Genomic DNA, 23,153 nt, shown 5'->3' with positions numbered 1-23,153 from the left:
AATGTCGGGAATTTAAAACTGCTGACCCGCTCCACCAGTGATCCAGCAACATAGACTGTTCACCCTTCCTCCCTTTCCTGATATCAATAATCAGCTCGTTAGGTTTACTGACTGTGAATGAGCAGTTATTGTTGTGGCATCACTCAGCCAGGTGTCCTAGCTTACACTTACTCATTGCCAACAGTCATCAGTGAATTTCCATTTGTACCTGTCCTATGTAAAGTGGGGTAACTTTGCTAGCATTCTTTTAAATTGCTTAATATTGGTAAATAAGGAAGATAAAGGCTTCTACATCAAGCTTTGTGTTTCAAATTTTTTTCTGTTACTATTTGAATATGCTGATAGGATTGGCCAGCAATATTCACACATGAAGTATCGCAACGATTTCTGACAGTCAGCACTGGGGACAGTTAACAAATGTGACTCTTATCCTGTGCATTTTTGAAGTTGGGGAAAAAAGAAACATAACATTTTCATAGTTTGGTAAATTTAATAATCTCAAATAGGGGCTTTGTTGCCTATTTTGCATAAATTACTAATAGGAACTTGGGATCAACTTTGCATGAAATAATTAAATTTGCTGGCATGAATGACCATAAAGGTCTGTATCAAACAAAGTATGAACTTAGCCAATCTGGTATCAGCTAGGAGTCAGCATTGGTGGACGTAGTGTCAAGTTATCATAAGAGTTTCTAATAGTTGATACTAATCTTAAAAATGTATGAGAAAAATGCTTAGAAATTTTAAAGAGCATTAAAATGTATTAAAATGGTGCACTGTCCCACCAGTGTCAGTTTCACACAGGGTCATAACTGAGCAATTCCACTGTATGCTACATTTCTACAGCAGTGAGGGGACCTTTTACTTAAAGAGAAGAAAGCTTTCGTCCATTTCAGGCATTCTTCTTGATTCAAGGTCCATGAAGTTGCTGAAGCACGTATGCGCATTTTAATGTTGCAGGAACAATGTCAAAAGTCCTTTGCACCTTGACTGAGGTCACTGCTGGAGGCACAGCAGTCTCTGTGGGTAGGCATGTCAGTTTCCCATGCTGCACTATAAAGATCACATTTGTGCTTTGAGTCTATTGTATGCCACATAAAAAAGCTGCACAAAAGAACTTTCAGCCCATAAGAATTTGTCATTCCCTTGAGGATACTTCGAAGGATAAAATTTTAAATGTTCTGCAAATCAGAAATATCTGGCCCAGGAGCCAGACACATATAATAAATTTAGTAAAGTGAGCATTTACAACTAAGTGTAACGTCACTCAAGAACTAAGGACACAGTTTAAAACCGGCAATCAGATAATTATAGCAATAGCATGAATTTTTGTCACCTACTATTTTAATTCCAGGTCCTACTCCTACATTGACCTCTATGACTTTGGTCTATAACAGTGCCTAATGGAGTTCTATTTAAACAAGAGATCAGCTTTTCAAAAAAAAACCTTTAGTTCAATAAGTTCAACAATTTCAGGTAATAGTTTTTGGTCAGTAATTGCTGTAATATTCTTCTTCTTTCTTTTTCAATCTTTTTATTAAATTTCATATATAAAAAAAAAACAACACAAAATAATGAATAGATTACAGATTCAATAAACTTGAGATTACATTAGTAATAGGATAATAATATCCTATTAGAACATCCATCAACAAAAGGTACATAAATCAATCAAGTCTATATAAATATATATGAAAAACAAAAATAATCGTCGAAAAAAGAAAAAAAAATTGAAATTATATATGAGAAAAAATATATATTGAAAAAAAATACTAAACTAAAACTAACATGGGCAATAATAGCACTTTATAAATATATAAAGGTGTCAAGAAAAGAACTCCAGAACTCCATACCTGAACAAGTATAAGTAGAGAAAAGGATCTGAAATAAGCCAAATTAATTCATATGAAAGTGTCGAATAAATGGTCCCCAGGTTTCTTCAAATTTAATTGAAGAATCAAAGATAGTGCCCTATTTTATGTAATTTTATGTAATTTTTTTTTAAACCTTCATTGACAGATCAAGCTTTTAGTATATGGAAAAGGAAAGGTATAAAATGTTTTCGTGATCTTTTTTTTGAAGGTACTTTGATGTCTTTTGATCAACTATCCAACAAATTTGAATTACCTAAATCTAATTTTTTTAGATACTTACAAATTAGAAATTTCTTACATAAAATTCTTCTATCTTTTCCTAACTCAACTCCATCGGATTTTTCAGATTTGATTTTTACTTTTAATCCTTGTCAGAAGGGATTAGTAGCTTTTATTTATAACATGATTATGAAGATACAGCCAGAAATATCGGATAGAATTAGACAAGAATGGGAAAAAGAACTTCGATGTAATATATCAACAGATAAATGGGAAAAAATTTTACAAATGGTTAATTCCTCCTCTATTTGTGCTAAACATGCTGTAATATTCTGTATAGATTCAGGAACAGTTCCTGCTGATTGGAGGGTGGCTAATGTTGTCCCACTTTTCAAGAAAGGAGGGAGAGAGAAAACAGGGAATTATAGACCAGTTAGCCTGATGTCAGTGGTGGGAAAGATGCTGGAGTCAATTATCAAAGAGGAAATTACAACACATTTGGATAGCAGTAGAAGGATCAGTCCGAGTCAGCGTGGATTTATGAAGGGAAAATCATGCTTGACTAATCTTCTGAAGTTTTTTGAGGATGTAACTATGAAAATGGACAAGGGAGAGCCAGTGGATGTAGTGTACCTGGACTTCCAGAAAACTTTTGATAAAGTCCCACATAGGAGATTAGTGGGCAATATTAGGGCACATGGTATTGGGGGCAGAGTACTGACATGGATTGAAAATTGGCTGGCTGACAGGAAACAAAGAGTTGTGATTAATGGGTCCCTTTCGGAATGGCAGGCTGTGACCAGTGGGGTACCGCAAGGTTCGGTGCTGGGACCGCAGCTGTTTACGATATACATTGATGATTTAGATGAAGGTATTAAAAGTAACATTAGCAAATTTGCTGATGACACAAAGCTGGGTGGCAGTGTGAAATGTTAGGAGGATGTTATGAGAATGCAGGGTGACTTGGACAGGTTGGGTGAGTGGGCAAATGTATGGCAGATGCAGTTTAATGTGGATAAATGTGAGGTTATCCACTTTGGTGGCAAGAACAGGAAGGCAGATTACTATCTAAATGGAATCAAGTTAGGAAAAGGGGAAGTACAATGAGATCTAGGTGTTCTTGTATATCAGTCAATGAAAGCAAGCATGCAGGTACAGCAGGCAGTGAAGAAAGCTAATGGCATGCTGGCATTTATAACAAGCGGAATTGAGTATAGAAGTAAAGAGGTCCTTCTGCAGCTGTACAGGGCCCTGGTGAGTACTGTGGTGCTGAGTACTCCACCTGGAGTACTGTGTGCAGTTTTGGTCTCCAAATTTGCTATTGAGAGAGTGCAGCATAGGTTCACAAGGTTAATTCCCGGAATGGCGGGACTGACATATTTTGAAAGATTGGAGCGACTGGGCTTGTATACACTGGAATTTAGAAGGATGAGAAGGGATCTGATTGAAACATATAAGATTATTAAGGGATTGGACACACTGGAGGAAGGAAGCATGTTCCCGCTGATGGGCGAGTCCAGAACTAGAGGCTACAGTTGAAGAATAAGGGGTAGGCCATTTAGAACAGAGATGCAGAAAAACTTTTTCACCCAGAGAGTGGTGGTTATGTGGAATGCTCTGCCCCAGAAGGCAGTGGAGGCCAAATCTCTGGATGCATTCAAGAGAGAGTTAGATAGAGCTCTTATAGATAGCGGGGTCAAGGGATATGAGGAGAGGGGAGGAACAGGGTACTGATTGTGTATGATCAGCCATGATCACAGTGAATGACGGTGCTGGCTAGAAGGGCCAAATGGCCTACTCCTGCACCTACTGTCTGTTGTCTATTGTAATGACCTTATTGTTGTTGCCTCACCAATCCTTTATTTTACTTCGGCTTGTGGAATCGTGCATGTCATCTTTCCTGTTTTTCACCATAGTTTAGACCTTCCTTTTTAGGCAATCTGACCTTCCTCCTTTCTATACTTCTGCATTATTCAAACCCTGATAAAAGTACCTGAAACATTAATGCCTACAAATTGGATCAGATTGCACTTTTTTCCATGACATGAGCTTAAAAATAGATCTTACGTGAAATAAGTTGCATTTGAAAACACTTCCCAGTTGGGTCACACAATCAGGAAATTTAACCAAGCTCTTCTTTTTGTGACTCACCCTTGTAACCAAGACCTATTTCTGCATCAAGGACACAAGAGACACATTTCCCCATGCAACGCCTGCTGGAGTATTGCAGGGGAACTTGGACCATATCTTACAGGGAGTATCAATGTTGGGCATTCATGTGATAGAAAGGTCTTAAAACTGCAACACTGGAGGGACGTCACGTGATGATGCAGGATCAAGACGCTGGAACCCAGCTCTCCCGTAAAAAATCAGTAAATTAATGTTTAAGTGAAGAAAAATTAGTTAATACTTTCTAAAAGTTACTTATAAACTACTCCAGATTGTTTCAAGTAATGCCTTATAAACAGAAGATGAAGAAAACTACTACCGTGAAGACAACACAAGTTGGAACAGAATCAAGGCCCACCTCTGCCAAAGAACCGCGGGCTCAGGTACATGATACCACCAGCGATATAGAACAGGAAACTGCGGCAACATCGACCATTTCTAAAGAAAAAGACCAACGAGAACTGCGCAAACGTGAAGGAAGGAACATGCGCAAACGAGAACAACCTGAACTACAACTCCCAGTTACGACTGAAACCGAAAGTGAAAGTGAATCTGAGGGAGAGTCAGATTCTCTGGAAAAATCAGACGAAGATGGAGGTAAACGTTCTTCTGGAAATATAGAAAAGACTTTGATGCAAATAATGCGTAAATTAGGCACATTAAAAGTAATCCAAAAAAAATGATAAATGTGGAGATTATGTTTGAGAAAATGACAAAAAGACAGGAAAAAATGGAAAAGAGAATTATAGATTTGGAAACTACAATGGAAGACATGGTTGAAAGAATGAATAAAATGGAAGATGATATTACTGCCTGTACATCAGAAAGAAAACAAATGTTGGAAAAAGTTGATAAGCTTGAAAATATTAGTAGACAAAATAATATTAAAATTGTTGGACTTAAAGAAGATATAGAAGGAGAAGATCCAATAATTTTTTTTCAAAAATGGATTCCTGAAAAATTGGAAATGGAAGGAGAAACTCTAATTGAAATTGAAAGGGCTCATGGAGCCTTAAGGTCATGACCTCAAGCTGACCAAAATCCACGATCAATTTTGATAAAATGCTTAAGATACCAAGATAAAGAAAAGATCCTGAAGGTGCCTGCCCAGTGCGCCAAAAAGAGAAACGGGCCATTGATGATAGCAGAGAAGGTAGTTCTTTTCTATCCTGATATAAGTTATAACCTTTTGAAGAGAAAGAAGGAATTTAACCCAGTGAAAAATGTTTTATGGGAAAAGGGTTATAAATTTATAATGCGTCACCCAGCAACACTGATAATTTTTTTTGGAGGAGGGAAAAAGAAGATTTTTTACCGATTATCGAGAAGCGGAGGAGTTCGCACAAAAACTTCCAAATACTTTCTAATTACACATAGAGATCTCCAAGTGTAATGGATTAAAGATGAAGACAGAGACAGTGAATGGAAGTGATGGACATTTAAGGAAAACATAGGGGAGAAAAGCAAAATTACAGATATACTAATTGAGAATAGTATTTTTTTTCTTTATATATATACTTTTTTATGTTGCGGGGGGGCTGGGGAGCTTTGGATCGATTACTACGGGATTCACATGTGTAATCATGGCGATCGCCATGACCCATACAATAGAGGGGAGTAATGTTGTGTTCTTTTTTTTCACAACATTAGTAGGGGGGTATTTTGTTTTTTTCTTTACACTCTATTTTTCTTCTATCTTTCTGCCTGGATGATTGGTGGGGACACACATAGCAACATGGAGAATTTTAGAAAGATTTCCCAAGACACCACGAAAGTTGAAAGATTAGGTATTATTATAGATTTGAGTAACATAATTGAAAATAATGACTAATTTACTGAATTTTTTAAGTTTTAATGTTAATGGGCTTAATGGACCGGTGAAAAGAAAAAGAATTTTAACATACATAAAAAAAAATGAAAATAGATATAGCTTTTTTTTACAAGAAACACACTTAACGGAGATAGAACATCAGAAATTGAAAAGAGACTGGGTTGGAAATGTTATTGCAGCTTCATTTAATTCAAAGGTGAGAGGAGTTGCAGTTTTGGTTAATAAAAATTTACCAATTAAAATACAAAACGTATTAATTGATTTGGTGGGGAGATATGTAATTATACATTGTCAAATTTTTTCAGAATTATGGACTCTTATGAATATTTATGCACCAAACGAAAATGATGTAAAATTTATACAAGAGGTCTTTTTGAATTTGGCTAACGCACATGACAAAATATTAATAGGTGGAGATTTTATCTTTTGTTTAGATCCAGTTTTAGATAGATCAACAAAGGTTGTCACAAAATTAAAAGTAGCAAAATTAACTCTATCATTGATGAAAGACTTAAATTTGATTGATATATGGAGAAGAATTAACCCAAAAGAAAGAGATTATTCATTTCATTCAAATAGACATAAAACATATTCAAGGATAGATTTTTTCTTATTATCAACGAATCTGCAAGATAGAGTGAAAAACATGGAATATAAAGCGAGAATATTGTCAGATCATTCTCCTTTGATAATGACAATGATAATGATAGATAGAGAGGAATCAATTTATAGATGGAGATTTAATTCAATGTTACTAAAACGTCAAGATTTTTGTGATTTTATCAAAAAGCAGATTCAGTTTGTTTAGATGCAAATTCACATTCAGTTGATGATAAATTTATATTAGATCAATTGGAAAAAGAGATTACAAAATTAGAAAAAGAATCTCAAAGATATATGACAGAAGAAAAACAAAGACAACTTATTGATAAGAAGTTACAATATAATACACTTCAGACATATCGAACAGAAAAAGCAATTATGAGAACTAAACAGAGATATTATGAACTAGGTGAAAGATCACATAAGGTCCTTGCATGGCAGTTAAAAACAGACCAGACTTCTAAAACGATCATTGCAATTCGAACAAGAGTAAATAAAATTACTTATAAACCTTTAGAAATTAATGAAAATTCCAAGAATTTTTATTCTGAATTGTATAAATCAGAATCACAAAATGATAATGTCAAGATAGAAAGGTTTTTATCACAAATAACTCTTCCAAAATTAAATACGGAAGAACAGAAGAAATTAGCCATGCCTTTTACATTAAAAGAGGTTGAAGAAGCTTTAGGATCATTTCAAAGTAATAAATCTCCAGGAGGTGGTGGTTTTCCGCCTGAATTTTATAAAAAGTTTAAAGATTTATTAATTCCTCCTTTTATGGAGTTAATACATCAAGCGGAAAGAATGCATAAACTTCCAGAATCTTTTTCGACAGCTATTTTAATAGTATTGCCAAAAAAAGATAGAGATCTTTTAAAGCCAACATCATATAGACCTATTTCTTTGTTAAATACTGATTATAAAATAATAGCAAAAATTTTATCTAACAGAATATCTAAATACTTACCAAAATTAATACATATGGATCAAACAGGATTTTTTAAAAATAGACAATCGGCAGATAATGTAACTCGGTTATTTAGTATAATTCATTTGACTCAAAAGAGGGAGGAAATGAGTGTGGTAGTTGCTTTAGATGCAGAAAAAACATTTGATAGATTGGAATGGGATTTTTTATTTAAGGTACTGGAAAAATATGGATTAGGGATATCTTTTATAAAATGGATCAAAACATTAAATATTAATCCTAAAGCTAAAGTAGTGACAAATGGTCAAATTTCAACATCATTTCAGTTAACAAGGTCAACTAGGCAAGGTTGTCCATTATCACCTGCTTTATTTGTGTTGTCGATAGAACCATTAGCTGAATTAATTAGAATGGACCCAGATATAAAGGGTTTCAGAGTTAATCAGGAAGAATACAAGATTAACTTATTTGCTGATGATGTTCTGCTTTATTTAACAAACCCATTGTACTCATTGCGTAAATTATCCTATAGATTAGAAGAATATGGGAAAATATCAGGTTACAAAATAAATTGGGATAAAAGTGAAATTTTACGTCTTACTAAAGGAGATTATAGTCAATGTCGATTAATAACTCAATTTAGACGGCCGACAAATGGTATAAAATATTTAGGTATAAGAGTCGATAATGATATAAAGAACTTATACAAATTAAATTACTTACCATTATTGAAAAAAATTCAAGAAGATTTTGATAAATGGATGATATTATCAATAACATTAGTAGGTAGAGTAAATACCGTAAGAATGAATGTATTCCCTAGACTACAATACTTATTTCAATCACTACCAATACAATTACCCCAGAAGTTTTTTTAAATAAATATGTGAGGAAGTTTCTTTGGAAAGGTAAGATGTCAAGAATATTGTTGGAAAAATTGACATGGAAATTTGACCTCAGAGGGTTACAACTTCCAAACTTTAAAAATTATTATAAAGCAAATCAACTTAGATTTATTGCATCTTTTTTTGATGAAGATAAACCGGCATGGATTAGAATAGAACTAGATAAAATAGGAGAAAATATACCAGAAGATTTTATATATAAGTGGGAATCTAAATGGATACGGGAAAAGAAAGAATCTCCAATATTAAAACATTTGATTGATTTATGGAATAAGATAAATATTGATGATGAGATAAAGAAATCTTTATTAGCAAAGAGATCTTTATTTCAAAACAAATTTATTCCTTTTACAATGGATAACCAACTTATATACAACTGGTTTCAAAAAGGGATTAGATATATAGGAGATTGTTTTGAAGGAGGTATATTAATGTCATTTGATCAATTAAAGAATAAATATAAAGTATCAAACAACACTCTTTTTTGTTACTTCCAATTAAGGGCTTATTTAAGAGAAAAATTAGGTCAAATAATGTTATTGCCAAAATCTAGTGAAATAGAAACTTTAATTCAAAAAGGAAAAACTAAAAAATTTATTTCTTGTATGTATAGCTTGATTCAAAAACAGGCAACAAGGAGTCCATAAGCCAAAACAAAAATGGGGAAGTGACTTGAATATTAAAATTGAAGAAACAAATTGGTCAAGACTATGTCTTGATAGTATGACAAATACAATAAATGTCTGGTTAAGATTAGTGCAATATAATTTTTTACATCAATTATATATTACACCACAAAAAATAAATAAATTAAATCCAAATATATCTGATCAGTGTTTCCGATGTAACCAAGAAATTGGTACTTTTTTACATTCTACTTGTTCTAAAATTCAACCTTTTTGGACAAATTTAAGAGTTTTATTGGAACAAATTATTGGAACACAACTTCCACATAATCCAATATTATTTTTATTAGGTGAAATTGAAGGGATAAAATCGAAACCCAAAAAGAATTTATAAAATTTGCACTGGCAGTAGCCAAAAAGGCTATTGCAGTTACTTGGAAATCGGATGCATATTTAAGTATAGATCATTGGAAGAATGAAATTTCCAGCTGTATTCCACTTGAAAAAATTACTTATAATTTAAGAGATAAATACAAAACATTTTTGAAAATTTGGCGCCTTATTTACAAAAGACAGGATTAAATATATAGGTGCTCTGAAGATAAAATAATTGGTTATTTGGGGAAAGAAAGAAATATATATACTAAAGTTATTATGAACTCTGTGGAGCATGTGGGGATCTTCTGATATCCAGGCACTCTTTCTTTCTTTTTTTTCTATAGGGATGTTAGGGGGGAGGAGCTAAGGGGAGGGGGGAAGGGTATTTTTTTTTCTTTCTGTAATCATCTGAAAACTTAATGAAAAAGGTTTTTAAAAAAACTGCAACACTAAACTGGGACACCTTCAAGGCAAGTAAACTATTAATCTTCAAGCTTGGGCAATCATACGTCACTGAAACAACACTGTCTGCAAACTACCGTTACGTCTAGTCTGTTCCCTGAACCACTGTTCCACACTCTCCTAAACTCTGTGATCACCCCTCTTTCTTTGCTACATCTCTCAACCCCCAACACTCAGTCCAAAGTTCTTTATGCCAGCTCTGTCTCTGACTTCACCACCATAAACTCTATAATGGTTTCTGTCCCTGATCCCAAGCTCATATAACGCTGCTGTTACTGATCTAAATCCAGTGATCCCTTTCCATATTCTTGGGTCCTGTTTCATCCACTCTGACAACATGAGCTAGGCTTATCCTTTCCTTCTTCCACTTCCCCCAATTACATTTGAGAAGACCACTACTGATGCTAGTAACACGAGTGAATCTGCAGATGCTGGAAAAAAATAAAAACACAAAATACTGGCAGAACTCAGCAGCCCAGACGTTTCGGGCCAAAACGTTGTCACTACCTCCTCCCATAGATGCTGTCTGGCCTGCTGAGTTCTGCCAGTATTTTGTGTTTTTACCGATGTTAGTAAGCCTTGATTCACGACCACCCCAATCGCCTCTCCTGAATCCAGTACTGGAAGAAGAATGGCTGGCATATTTAGAAAGGCATACTGAAGTGTCCTATAAGTCTCATTATTGTATGAGTGTGAATTAAAATCTGTAGGTATATCTATTTTGCTTTCTTCAGAGATGCAAATTGATCTGCTGGGTATATATGTTATTTTCTAAGATGTATAATTCAATCTGTGGTGAAAAGCAACACTAATGATCTGTTGTAATCTGTTCTGCCTAGGCTATTCAGCATTCTCTAAGACAGAAACAAAAAGTCTGCATCAAACACCATAAAATTGTGAGGTTACTGCCATTCTAAAAATGTCTTAGTTAGTTGAATATTTCACCCATCTTATTTATCTCACCGATTATATACTTAAGCAACAAACATAAAATGGTGAAAAATCTCAGCAGGTCAGGCAACATCTATGAGGGGAAATGAACAATCAACATTTCAGATTGTGATCCTTCACCAGGCCACACGTGCAGTTTGTGTGTGTTGCTCATGATTTCCATCATCTGCAGAATCTAGTGCTTCCAAGTATATACTTAATCCCTTTATAGTATTAATATTTTCATTTGTTAAATTATTGCAGACAACAGACAACTTAATTTTCTCTGCTCTCAAACTGTTTTCCTTCTCACCTTTTATAAGTAGCAAACAATTATATCTTTTTAACTACATAGTAGATTTGTATCTACACTATACAACAATTTATTTTTCCTATTTTCTTTCATTCTGTCTAATTCTAACCAATTCCTGGTTGGAACAACTTTCCTTCAATAAAAAAGAAAAAAAAATATTTTTTAATAAAGAAATGTTGCCTCATTTCCTTTAATTTAAAAAATGCAAATTAAAATGGAAATGCCAGGAATACATAGCAGACGATCAGTATCTGAAATGAGAAAAGACAGTTTCAGGTAGACTCTTCATCAAAAAGAATTTTTGTTCCTTTTCAGTGCTGTACTTTAAGAGCTTCTTTTCTTTAATTCCTTCACACTTATTTCCTATGATTCCATTCCAGGAATGATTCCAGCCTTCCCATGAAGTTATAAACTGTGATACTTAAGAATTTCTAATATACTTTGTTCACTGTCAAGATCAATGCTTCGTCAACTTTCTAGTCTTTTTTTTTAAACTCACTAATACAGTATCAAGAAAAAGAAAGCAAAAGCTCTCCTAGATGGCAGTCTTTTTCCAGGGGTAGAGATGTCAAATGCTAAGGAGCATAGCTTTAAGATGAGAGGGTACACTAAGGAGATTTACAAGGCAAGATTGTTTTATAACATGGCATTAGTATTTCCAGGAACAAATGAGGTATTTGAGGAATACAGGATATGCAAGAGAATACTTAGGAGGAAAATAAGAAGGGTTTAAAGAAGGCATAAGGTTGCACTAGCAGACAAGCGTTTTGACAGATCTAATAACAGCAAGGGACAAAATTGTTCATCTTGAAGATCAATGTAGTCATCTACACATGAAACTGAAAGAAATGGGGAGAGCTTAAATGAATGCTTTACATCTGAAACTTCTTGGGAGACAGACACAGTTTCTATAGAACTGAAGCAAAACAGCAGTGAGGTCATGGAACATATGCGGATTACAGAGGAGGTGGTGCTTGCTGCCCTGAGGAAAACTAGGATAGATGAATCCCCAGGGCCTGTCAAGCAGTCCTCTAGGACCATATGGTAGGTTATTGTAGAAATTGCCTGAGCCCTGGACTGTCTGGGGCCCTGAATGGTGGTGAGGGAAGAAGTGTAGGGGCAGGTGTAGCACTTGTTCCGCTTACAAGGATAAGTGCCAGGAGGGAGATCAGTGGGAAGGGATTGGGGGGGGGGGAACGAATGGACAAGGGAGTCGTGTAGGGGGGAAGCTCCTTTTTAAAAAAAAGGAAGACATCTCCTTCATCCTGGAATGAAAAGCCTCATCCTGAGAGCAGATGCGGCAGAGTTGGAGGAATTGCGAGAAGGGGGTGGCATTTTTGCAAGAGACAGGCTGAGAAGAGGAGTAGTCCAGGTAGTTGTGAGAGTCCATAGACTTATAGTAGATATCAGTAGATAAGCCGTCTCCAGAGATAGAGACAGAAAGATCAAGAAAGGGGAGGGAGGTGTTGGAAATGAATCAGGTAAATTTGAGGGCAGGGTGAAAGATGGAGGCAAAGTTAGTGAAATCAATGAGCTCAGCATGCGTGCAGGAAGCAGCACCAATGCAGTCATTGATGTAGTGAAGGAAAAGTGGGGGTTGGATACCCATATAGGCTTGGAATATGGACTGTTTCACAAAGCCAACAAAAAGGCAGGCATAGCTGGGACCCATACAGGTGCCCATAGCTACTCCTTTGGTTTGGAGGAAGTAGGAGGAGCCAAAGGAGAAATTATTAAGAGTAAAGACTAATTCTGCTAGATGGAGGAGAGTAGTGGTAGAGGGGAACTAGTTAGGTCTGGAATCCAAAAAGAAACGGAGAGCTTTGAGACCTTCCTGGTGGGGGATGGAGATACATAGGGATGGACATCCATGGTGAAAATAAGGCAGTGAGGACCAGGGAATTTAACATCATTGAAAAAATTCAAAGCTTGAGAAGTGTCACAAACATAGGTGGGAAGGGATTGAACAAGGAGGGATAAAACAGTGTCAAGTTATGCAGAAATGAGTTCCATGGGGCAGCAGCAAGCTGAGACAATGGGTCTACCTGGACAGGCAGGTTTGTGGATAAGGTGTTGGCCAGACAGTACTTGATAAGCATCCTTGGTTTTATATTCTAGTCCAGGGGTGGGCAAACTTTTTGACTTGTGGGCCACAAAGGGTTCTAAAATTTGACAGGGGGGCCGGACCAGGAGCAGATGGACTGAGTGTTTTGGTAATACACCTCATAAGAGAAAATAAAATATCATGGGATATGTAGAAAACATGTGCTTTAATTTCAATTGAAAATGAACAAATGCATTACAACAAAATATCTGTCTTTGAAGTCCCATGGTATTTAGCTAATTATTGAAATGACTTTTAAAACACTGAAAATTAAATGAATAAAATACAGCTTTTTTTAATAGTAACAGTTATTATTTTAAAGCACTGAAAATTCTGTTATCCTTCAAGATATTATCATCATCACTCTCCTCCTGACTGTCTTTATTTCAAAAACGGTAGGAGATGCAGGTCTACTTGTCCTGCTCCTTCTTATTCAATTGTCCCCTGTGCCAAAACTCAACAACGACCAGCACAAGGACAGAACAGTGACAGCGCGCCAGTATGCGGAGCGCGTTATTTGATCTGGAGCGCATTTTTTATTTTGAGAACGTACGTGCACCTGCGCACTACTTATGTCCATCACTTAACAGAAATGACATGTAACATGTAAGGCTTATTGAAAAAAATATTTTCAAATGCATTTTTTACATAACACAACGAAGAAACTTATTTTTAATTTCAGTGGGAACAGTGTTGTTGGTCTCCCTTTTTAGCCAGCACATCAAAGTCTGGATTTAGTTTTGTTGTGGCGATTCTCAGGATGGATCTGAGGTGTTGGTCAGTTAACTTGGATCTGTGGCTGGCTTTGTTGATGTTCATGACGCTGAACGCCTGTTCACACAAATAGGTCGAGCCGAACAAAGAGTAAAGCGCAAATGTGGAGTAATACGCTGCACCTCAACAAAGGTCAATGTATACAGAGTGCGTCATCTATTGGGAAAATGCCAGAATTGCGGGGAAAAAACGTTAACAAGGTTTATTAATATAATTTCATCAAGTTCTGCGGGCCGGATTAAAAAGCTTAACGGGCCGCATATGGCCCCCGGGCCGTAGTTTGCCCATGCCTGTTCTAGTCCTCTCGAAATGAATGCTAAATTGTTTCTGCCTTCCTTAACACCAACTCAACTTGCAAGTTAATGTTGAAGAATCCTGCAGAAGAAATTCCAAATCCCTTTACAGCATTGATTTCTGAATTTGCTCCTTGTTTAAAAAATAGTCCACGCCAGTATTCCTTCTCCCAAAGTGCATGACCATTCTCACTTGCTTATCAGAACCCAGAACTGGTAGTCCTTTGTGTTCCTGCTTATCTTTCTCCAGCAGCTGCCTCCCTCTTCACACTGCACTCTCCCCATTGTGCTTAATCTGTTTTTCTCTTTTTCTTCTGTCTGCCTCAATCTGTCATTCATCTGCCCTGAAATTTCCTCAGAATCCTTTCTTGCTACTCCCCTTCTCCCTTCTATGTGAGCCATCTTGACTTTCCTTCTCTCAGTCTTAATGCAGAGGTTAGGCCCGGTGTCAACAATTTTGCTTTCCTCCTATTGATGCTGCTCGACCGACTGATTTCTTCCAGCAGATTGTCTGTTGCTCCAGATTCCAGCATCTAAAGTTTCTAATGTCTTCTTCTGCTATCTGTCAGCCCAATTCACCAGTCTGTCTATTTCAAATCCTCATCCACTGCCACCAAACTCATAGTTCCCTTACCCTGCACTGCTCGTTTCTACCTTCTACCCAAGATCCACAAACCCTTTTGTCCAGGTAGACCCATTGTCTCTGTCTGCTTGTGCCTCAATGAACTTGTGTCTTTATACCTCAACTCCATTCTCTTCCCCTTAACTTAGTCTCTTCCCACAAACATCTGTGACAATTCACATGTTCTCAATCTCCTCAACAACTTTCAGTTCTCTGGCCCTGATCACCTCATTTTCACCATGGATGTCAGCACCTATACATTTTTATCCCCCACCAAGAAGGCCTTAAAGCTCTCTGCTTCCCTTTGGACAAAAGAATAACCAGTTCCCCTCCGCCACCATCCACCGCTGTCTAGCAGAACTGGTTCTCACACTCAACAATTTCACCTTTGACTCATCACAGTTTCTCCAAACTCAAGGGGTGGCCATGGGCACATGCATGAGCCTCAGCTATACCTGCCTTTTTGTTGCCTACATGGAACAGTCCATGTTCCAAGCCTTCCCTGGTAACGTTCCCCAACTCTTTCTGTGCTACAGACAACTGCATTAGTGCTGCTTCATCCACCCATGCTGAGCTAATCAATTTAATCAATTTTGATTCCAACTCTGAACCAAAAATTCACTTTGTCCATTTCTGACACCTCTCTCCCCTTTCTTGATCTCTCTGTCTCTACCTCTAGGGACAAATTGTTGACCGGCATCTTTTTATAAACTTACTGATACCTATGACTATCTTGACTATACCTCTTCTCACTCTGTCTCCCATAAAAATGCTATTTCCTTTTCTCAGCTACTTTGTCTCCACCGCATGTTTCCAGGATGAGGCTTTCCTCTGCAGGACATTAAAGATGTCCTCCTTCTTCAAAGAACGAGGTTTCCACGCCTCGACCATTGATGCTACTTGTCACCTGGTTCAGATATGGCCTAAGTGCAGAGAGAGAAACACTGAAGCGGGTCCGTCGAGCTTGCCCAACCACTCAATAAGATCATTTCGGATCTGGCTGTGGACTCAACTCCGCCTCTTGCATTTTCTCCAGAACCTAATTTCCCTGCTAAGCAAAAATCTGTCTAACTGTTTCTTAAAGATATTTAATGAGGTAGCACCTACTGCTTCACTAGGCAGAAAATTCCACATATCTACTACTCTCTAGCAGAAGAGGTTTCTCCTTATCTCCATCCTAAAACTACTCTCCTGAATCCTGTAGCTACGTCCTTTAGTTCTAGTCTTACTTATCTGTGTAAACAACTTTCCTGCCTCTAACTTATATAACTCTTCCAAAATTTTATGTTTCTATAAGATCAACTCTCATTCTTCTGAATTCCAGTGTGCGTAATCCCAGGTGAATCAATCTCTGCTCTGAGATGCACCCCCCCACACACACCAGAATCAATCCAGTGAATCTCCAAAGCCAGTGTATCTTTACTCAAATTATGAAACCAGAGACAGTACTCCACATGCAGCCTTGGGACCTAGATAGTTCCAACATCCTTTAAGTCCACTAGTTTGCTCAGCACCACCTCTTTAGGAAACATAGTTTTATGAAGTCCTCATCTCTCATCACATCCATAATATCTCTATTTGGCATGTTGGACATGTCCTTCACATGAAGACTGACACAAGATTGTCATTCAAAACCTTGGTTAATTCCACATTATCAAATAAGAATTCCTCTTTCTCATTTTCCAAGGAACCTATGTTCACTTTAGCCATGCTTTTCTGCTTTATGTAATTATAAAACCTTTTACTGGTTTCTCTTATATTTTGTGCTGATTTATTTTCATAATATATCTTCTCTTTCCTTACTGATTTCTTAGGATTCTTTGTTGCTTTTAAAAGTTTTTCTAATCTTCCAGTTTCCCGCTACTCTTGTCAACTTCGTATGCATGAACTTTTAGTTTGATGCATTCCTTTATTTCCTGAGTTTCCAAGGCTAACTCTCCCCGTCCTTACTGTCTTCGCTTTTAACTGGAATATACTTCTATTGAATACTGTGAAAAATCTCTGAAAGTCTTCAGCTCTTCCTGGTATGTCCCACCATGTAGCCTGTGTTCCCAACAAATTCTCCCTCTTCCTGTTGAGGTCTCCTTTGTTTAGGCATAATGTACTAGTTTTTGATTGAACTATTGCCCTCACCATTTGTAAGAGAAATTCACTCATACTGTGATCACTGTTTTTCAAGAGGATCTCAAACTACAAGATTATTAATTTTACTTGTCTCATTGCACAAGACCAGATTTAAGCTAGCATGTTCCTCTGTTGGTTCAGTAAAATGCACTTCAAGAAAGTTATCAAGGATGTATTCTATGAAGTTCTCCTCAAGTCTGCCTCAACTAACTTGACTCACTCAAGCTATGTGCAAGGTAAAATCCCCCATAACAACTGCCATTGCATTCTTACATGCATCAAATATTCCTTGGTTCATTACCTGTGCCACTGTAGTTGTATTATTTGGTGACTCACACTAAAAATTTTTCCCTTTACTATTCCTAATCTCTATCCAGGTATATTCAACAGTTCCTTAGATCTTATATCATTCCTCAATATTATCCTGATCTCATCCATAAGTAAGAGGGCTACCCCACTTCCCTTACCTTTCTGTCTATCCTTCCATATTATCTGACACCTGGAATGATCAGTAAAAATAATTGTTTGGAATCAAATGACCTTGCCTGGTGTCTCAGAGCTGGGTGTGCCTGCACCTACACCAACCCACACCCACTATCGTCTCTGGCACTCCATCTATACCACCTGTCTCACTCCTCTCCCATGGCGCTCCATCCTCACCATTCCCAAGATCCTTTGCCCCTGCCAGAGTTACTAACTTGCTCTTAGCTCCACTTTGACAAATACAGTACTGTGCAAAAGCCTCAGGCACCCTAGCTATATGCATGTGTCTAAGACTTCTGCACAGTACTGCAGATGGCATTCAAAAGGCATTAACAGCAGCGATCAGTCGAAAGTTATCAAAGTATTCCAGGTGTTTGGCCTCAGGATTAACTATATGAGACCCAGTTATTGTTGCAGTTCACTGTGCTTCAAGGAGTGGCCATAGCAATCAAGCTTCCTGGTCAGCTGATCCCACAGATCTTCACAGAGCAGACATTGGCAATCAACATTCCTGGTCAATTGATCCCTCAAAAGCAAGTACACCCTTGGGAAAAGTGCAGGGCCATGTAGCCAGCATCCACATTGTGCAGAATCTGTTCTCATTTTTCTTTCCTAATGGGAAATCAAGCTGCAGAACAACTTGTCCTCTTGCACCATAACTGACAACTGAACATATGGTTCAAGAAAGAGAACTGAGCATTTTTCATTTATTTTCTTTTACTTACCTTATCCACATCAGCTGGAGTTTACTTTATTTATAGATTATAATTTATATTATAAGCTATAAATTATAAGTAAAAATAAAATGAATTGATCTATGAACTTTCTAAATTAATATTAACTGGTAGAAAATTACAGACTTAAGAAGATAAGTGACTTAGTAATGCTGCCACAAAACAGCAAATTTCATGAGATACATCAGTAATAATAAACCCGATTCTGAAATAGTGTCAAAGCTATAGAGAAAACAACCCCTCCAGCCCAATGCGTCCATACTGACTCACATGACTTTGACTAAAGTGGGCAATGTTTCTTTATTCTAATTATGTTCTTTCTTGTAAAAATTGTGTATAATTTGTATTTTTCTTGTGATTGCTTCTTAAATGATGCAATGTGCCTTTGATGCTGCTGCGAGGTTTTCATTTGTGCATATGATAATAAACTCAGCCTTGACTTTGACCGTAGCAGCTCATTCCATATAAATACCTGTATAAATGTGAAAAAGTTGCCCCTCAGGTCATTTTTAAATCTTACCTTCTCACTTTAAATTATACCCTCTTTAACATTTCTTAAAATTGGTTACAATCAGCAGTATTATAGATTAAGTGCAAAGCTAGTTTCCAAATAGGGACACTTTGTACATAAAAATAAATATCCCACCCACTACTCCAATTACTTAGTTAAATCAAAAACTAAAATTTATTTTTTTTAATTAGTCATACAGATCAGAGGCAGGTCCTCTGGCCAAATGATCCAAGCTGACCAAGATGCCAATCAATGCTATTTCCATTTGTCCATGTTTAACCTATATCCATAAAAACATTTTCTATTCATGTACCTGCCTAAATGTTGTCTAAATGTTGCAATTGTATCCATCTCTACTACTTTCTCTGGCAGTAAATTCCACACACACATCACCTTCTGCGTGAAGAAGATGCCCCTTGGGTCCCTTTTAACTTTTTGCCCCTTTCATACCCTCTAGGCTTTGATTCCCTTCCCCTGGGAAAAAGACTTTGTACTGTATACATTCACCCTATTCCTTATGAATTTATAGATCCTTATAAGATCACACCTCATTCTGCTACGTTTCAATGAATGCATTGCCAGACTGCTCAACCTCTCACTATAACTCAGCCCTGTGAGGTTTGACAAAATCCTCATAAATCCTACATTTTTTGGTATTCTGGAAAATAACTATATTGTCCACACAAATAACAATGCAAATACTTAAATGACCAACATATCTAAAATAATGTAAAACATATGAATGTTCTTTGGTTTGCATATTGAAAATAAAACATGCCTACCAGATCATATGATGACAGAACCTTCCTTTGCACATCATTTAATGTTCCCTTGGACTCCAAATAGGGATACTCATTCTTCATGTTGAGTGTTACTACAGAAGTGTTGTCGCCGTTCAATAATCTTGATGACAGGGTCAGTACGCACTGAGACAGATTGGCAGTGGGAGCTAATCCACATATTTCCTTAAGAGAGACTATAGCATTCTGTACAGAAAAAAATGAACCAAGCAAGCAATCAAGACATATTGAGCCATTTTATAAATAACCAGTATGACAATAGTTTCACAAAAAAATAAATACTGTTTGCTAGGAGAGTGAGAAAACATTTTAAACTAATTTTTTTTCAATTTATGGAATTGCAAACTAAAAAAAGTGTGACAAATAATCTAACAAAAAGGGCTGTGTATCTAAGGTTGTACCTTTGAAATAACCATAGCCAAATCCTACAACTCTAATTTCTTTCATTTTAAGTTGATGCACTTAAAATCAACATGCACCAACTCAAATTACATTAAAAATCTTTAATCAGATGCTTATCACTTCTTTGACCAGCAATTTCCTAACTCCCTTAAATCACTTAAAGATCTCCACAAAGAAAAAAGAACTTCAAGAACACATTTTTAAGCAATGTTGTATTCAATTTAGTCTGATGACAGCTTTTTAATGTAGCCCTGATTTTCTGAACCATGACCAAGAAAAGTAATGCTACTTTTCTGTTCACTGTTATTGTTCGCTTCATGTACAACTTTTGATATCCACTGCTGCCTCCCACTCCTCATATAAACTTTCACCTTTTTATCAGTTAGGATGGTCCTCTACCTGACTTTGGATCCAGTTTATGAGAATTTTAACTGTACAACCAAATATGGAATGAAACATGACCACCACTCTCTGATGAAGGATCTAGACACAAAAGGTCAATAATTCCATCCCCACCCACACAGATACTGTTCAACTCACTAATTTCCCCTAGCAATTTGTTTATCGCTCCAGATTCCACCATCAGTAGTTTCTTATGTCTACAGACAGATTATTCTCAATGTATGTCATTAATATAACTTTTAAATAATTGTGACTACATCCTTAATTCTTTACTTACCCTGTTTTAAAATGCTTGATCTATAAATGTGAACAATGTAGCTCAAAGCCATTACCATACGTAATTGGTACCACATACTGCACATATTTTAATAACAAATTATTAATCCGTATCAGTCTTAACTGAAATTCAAATATATTTAATTCTTCATTTTAGCTTCCTTTTTTATTGTTCTCAAAATATGTTTTTCCCTAAACAAATAATTAAATCACAATCTGCTAAACTAAATTTCAATTCACTTCCAAAGGGCAAATTAAATACGAACATGTAAACATTCTACAATCACCAATTTATTAGCAGCATGTTTTCTGACACTCCTGATAGCACACTTCACAACAAATAACATCAAGGCAGTATAATGACACAAAGGAGTGAAATACAATTTTCCAACACTTTTCTGGGGCAATTGTGTAATTAGAAGAGCCCCAGCACTATTACCACAGCATTAACAAATAAGGTTTGGGAATAGTAGAAATATAATCAGAAATATTCAGAGATGATCTTTGGGAATGTCTTTAAAGAAAAAGATGAACCTCAGCAGCTTAGAGCCTACAGCTGCCATCAGTTGTGGAGCAATTTTGACTGGGGATACTCAAGATCTCATATTTGGAAAAGCAGAGACACCCATCAGATTATAGAACTAGAAGAGTTCACAAAGATAAGGAAGTCAAGACTATAAATGGATGCATGAGATTCCAATTTGCTCAAATTTGTGAGAAATGCCCTATTAAATCTTCCCCTCTCACCTTAAAACTATGCTCTCCAGTTCTTGACCACTCCCCCCCCCCCCACAAACTTGGACAGAAGACTGGGTGCATTCACCCAATCTATGCCCCTCATTATTTTATATATCCATATAAAAATAGTACTCAGTTTGCAACTCTCTAAGGGATAAGATCCTAGCACATCCAACCTCTTCCTATTACTCAGTCCCTCAAGTTCTGACAATATTCTTCTAACCTTTATTGCGGTCTTTCCAATTTAATCTCTGCTGTAACAGAATGACCAAAACACAACACCCAAGTGTGCCTTCACCTGCACCATGCCCTCCCAATTTTTATAGTTGACTTACAAAAGTTTTCTTCACCACCTTGTCTAACTATGACTCCATTTTCAGTAAACCATACACTTGTCCTCAAGGTTTTTCTGTTCTACAGCATTCCCCAGGGACCTACTGTTCACTGTGAAAGTTCTACCTGGATTTGACTTTCCAAAATACAGCACCTCACAAGACCGTAACTTTGATAACTTTCTTCATTGTCATTATGCTACCTATTACTAACCCTGCCAAGTATATTCTGATCCAAACTGTAGACCTAGAAAACAAAGAACAATGGATTCAGTGTCAACCCCTGAGTCAGCTATGACAGGCCACCAGTCTGAGAAACAACCTTCCACCACCATCATCTGCTTTCTACCAAAAAGCCAATTGTGCATCCAATTAGGCAGCTCTCTGGATTCCATGATATCTAACCTTCCAGCACAGTCCCTACCATGCGGCCTTATCAAAGCCAGTATAAACCATGCCTACTGCCCTGTCCTCATCAGCTTCCTTGCTCACATCATCAAAATCTCAATCATCGTAAGTTGTAAAACATGATCTCCCATGCAAAGCCATATTAACTACTCTAATTAACCTGTCTCTCCAATGTATGTCTATCTTACCCCTCAGAATCCTCTCCAGTAATTTAAGTACCATCAATGTCAAACATACTGGTCTATTATTCCCAGGATTTTTTTTTTACCATCCTTCTTAAATAAAGCCACCATATCTGGTCTACCAGCACTTCACTCTTGGTTAACAATAATGCAAATATCTGTGTCAGAGCTCCTGTAAATTCTTCTCTAGTCTCCCAGTGTTCTTAGATCTATATAAGTCAGGTACTGGAGAGTTGTCTAACTTCGTAATTTTTAAGACATCCAGTACTTTCTGTATTGGTTAATTCATGTTTTTCTTATGAACGCTTCTTATATGATGCTATATGCCCGTGATGCAGCTGAAATACGTTTCCCCTTTCACTTGTCTATACATGTACTTGTGCATATGAGAAAATGACAAATTCAATTTTGATAAATGCTGTAATGCAGGCTATCCACAAGACATCCTCATTTATTTTTGTTAGTTCTGAAGTCTTCATGTGTTTCTCCATGGTAAACGGAGGGAGAAATATTCATAAAAGACCTTGCCCAATCTGGCAGCTCATTCAAAGATGCACGTCCCCTTTGCTATTCTTTCTGTAGTTTCTCTTTTCCCTTATGTGCTGATAAAATCTCTGGATTTCCCCAATTTTTCTGTCATATCTCCCTTTTGCCCTCCTGATTTCCTTCTAGATTGCATTCCTACATCCCCTATACCCTGCCCATACCTGACCCATGTCTGATTCTA

The 23,153-nt window shown here is 36.7% G+C and overlaps 1 protein-coding gene across 2 annotated transcripts in view; it reads right to left on the bottom strand.

Annotated features, from left to right (window-relative positions):
* Positions 1–23,153, bottom strand: part of LOC132392704 (inactive phospholipase C-like protein 1) — a 296,868-nt gene that overhangs the window by 72,623 nt on the left and 201,092 nt on the right. For both annotated transcript variants that reach the window (XM_059966960.1, XM_059966959.1), the window contains exon 3: positions 19,669–19,872. In XM_059966960.1, the coding sequence (XP_059822943.1) occupies positions 19,669–19,872 (204 nt within the window). The remainder of the gene's footprint in view (positions 1–19,668; positions 19,873–23,153) is intronic.

Source organism: Hypanus sabinus, chromosome 4, assembly GCF_030144855.1.
Source record: "Hypanus sabinus isolate sHypSab1 chromosome 4, sHypSab1.hap1, whole genome shotgun sequence".
In the NCBI taxonomy this organism is placed as follows: Eukaryota; Metazoa; Chordata; class Chondrichthyes; order Myliobatiformes; family Dasyatidae; genus Hypanus; species Hypanus sabinus.
This window is presented reverse-complemented; position numbering and strand designations above follow the sequence as displayed.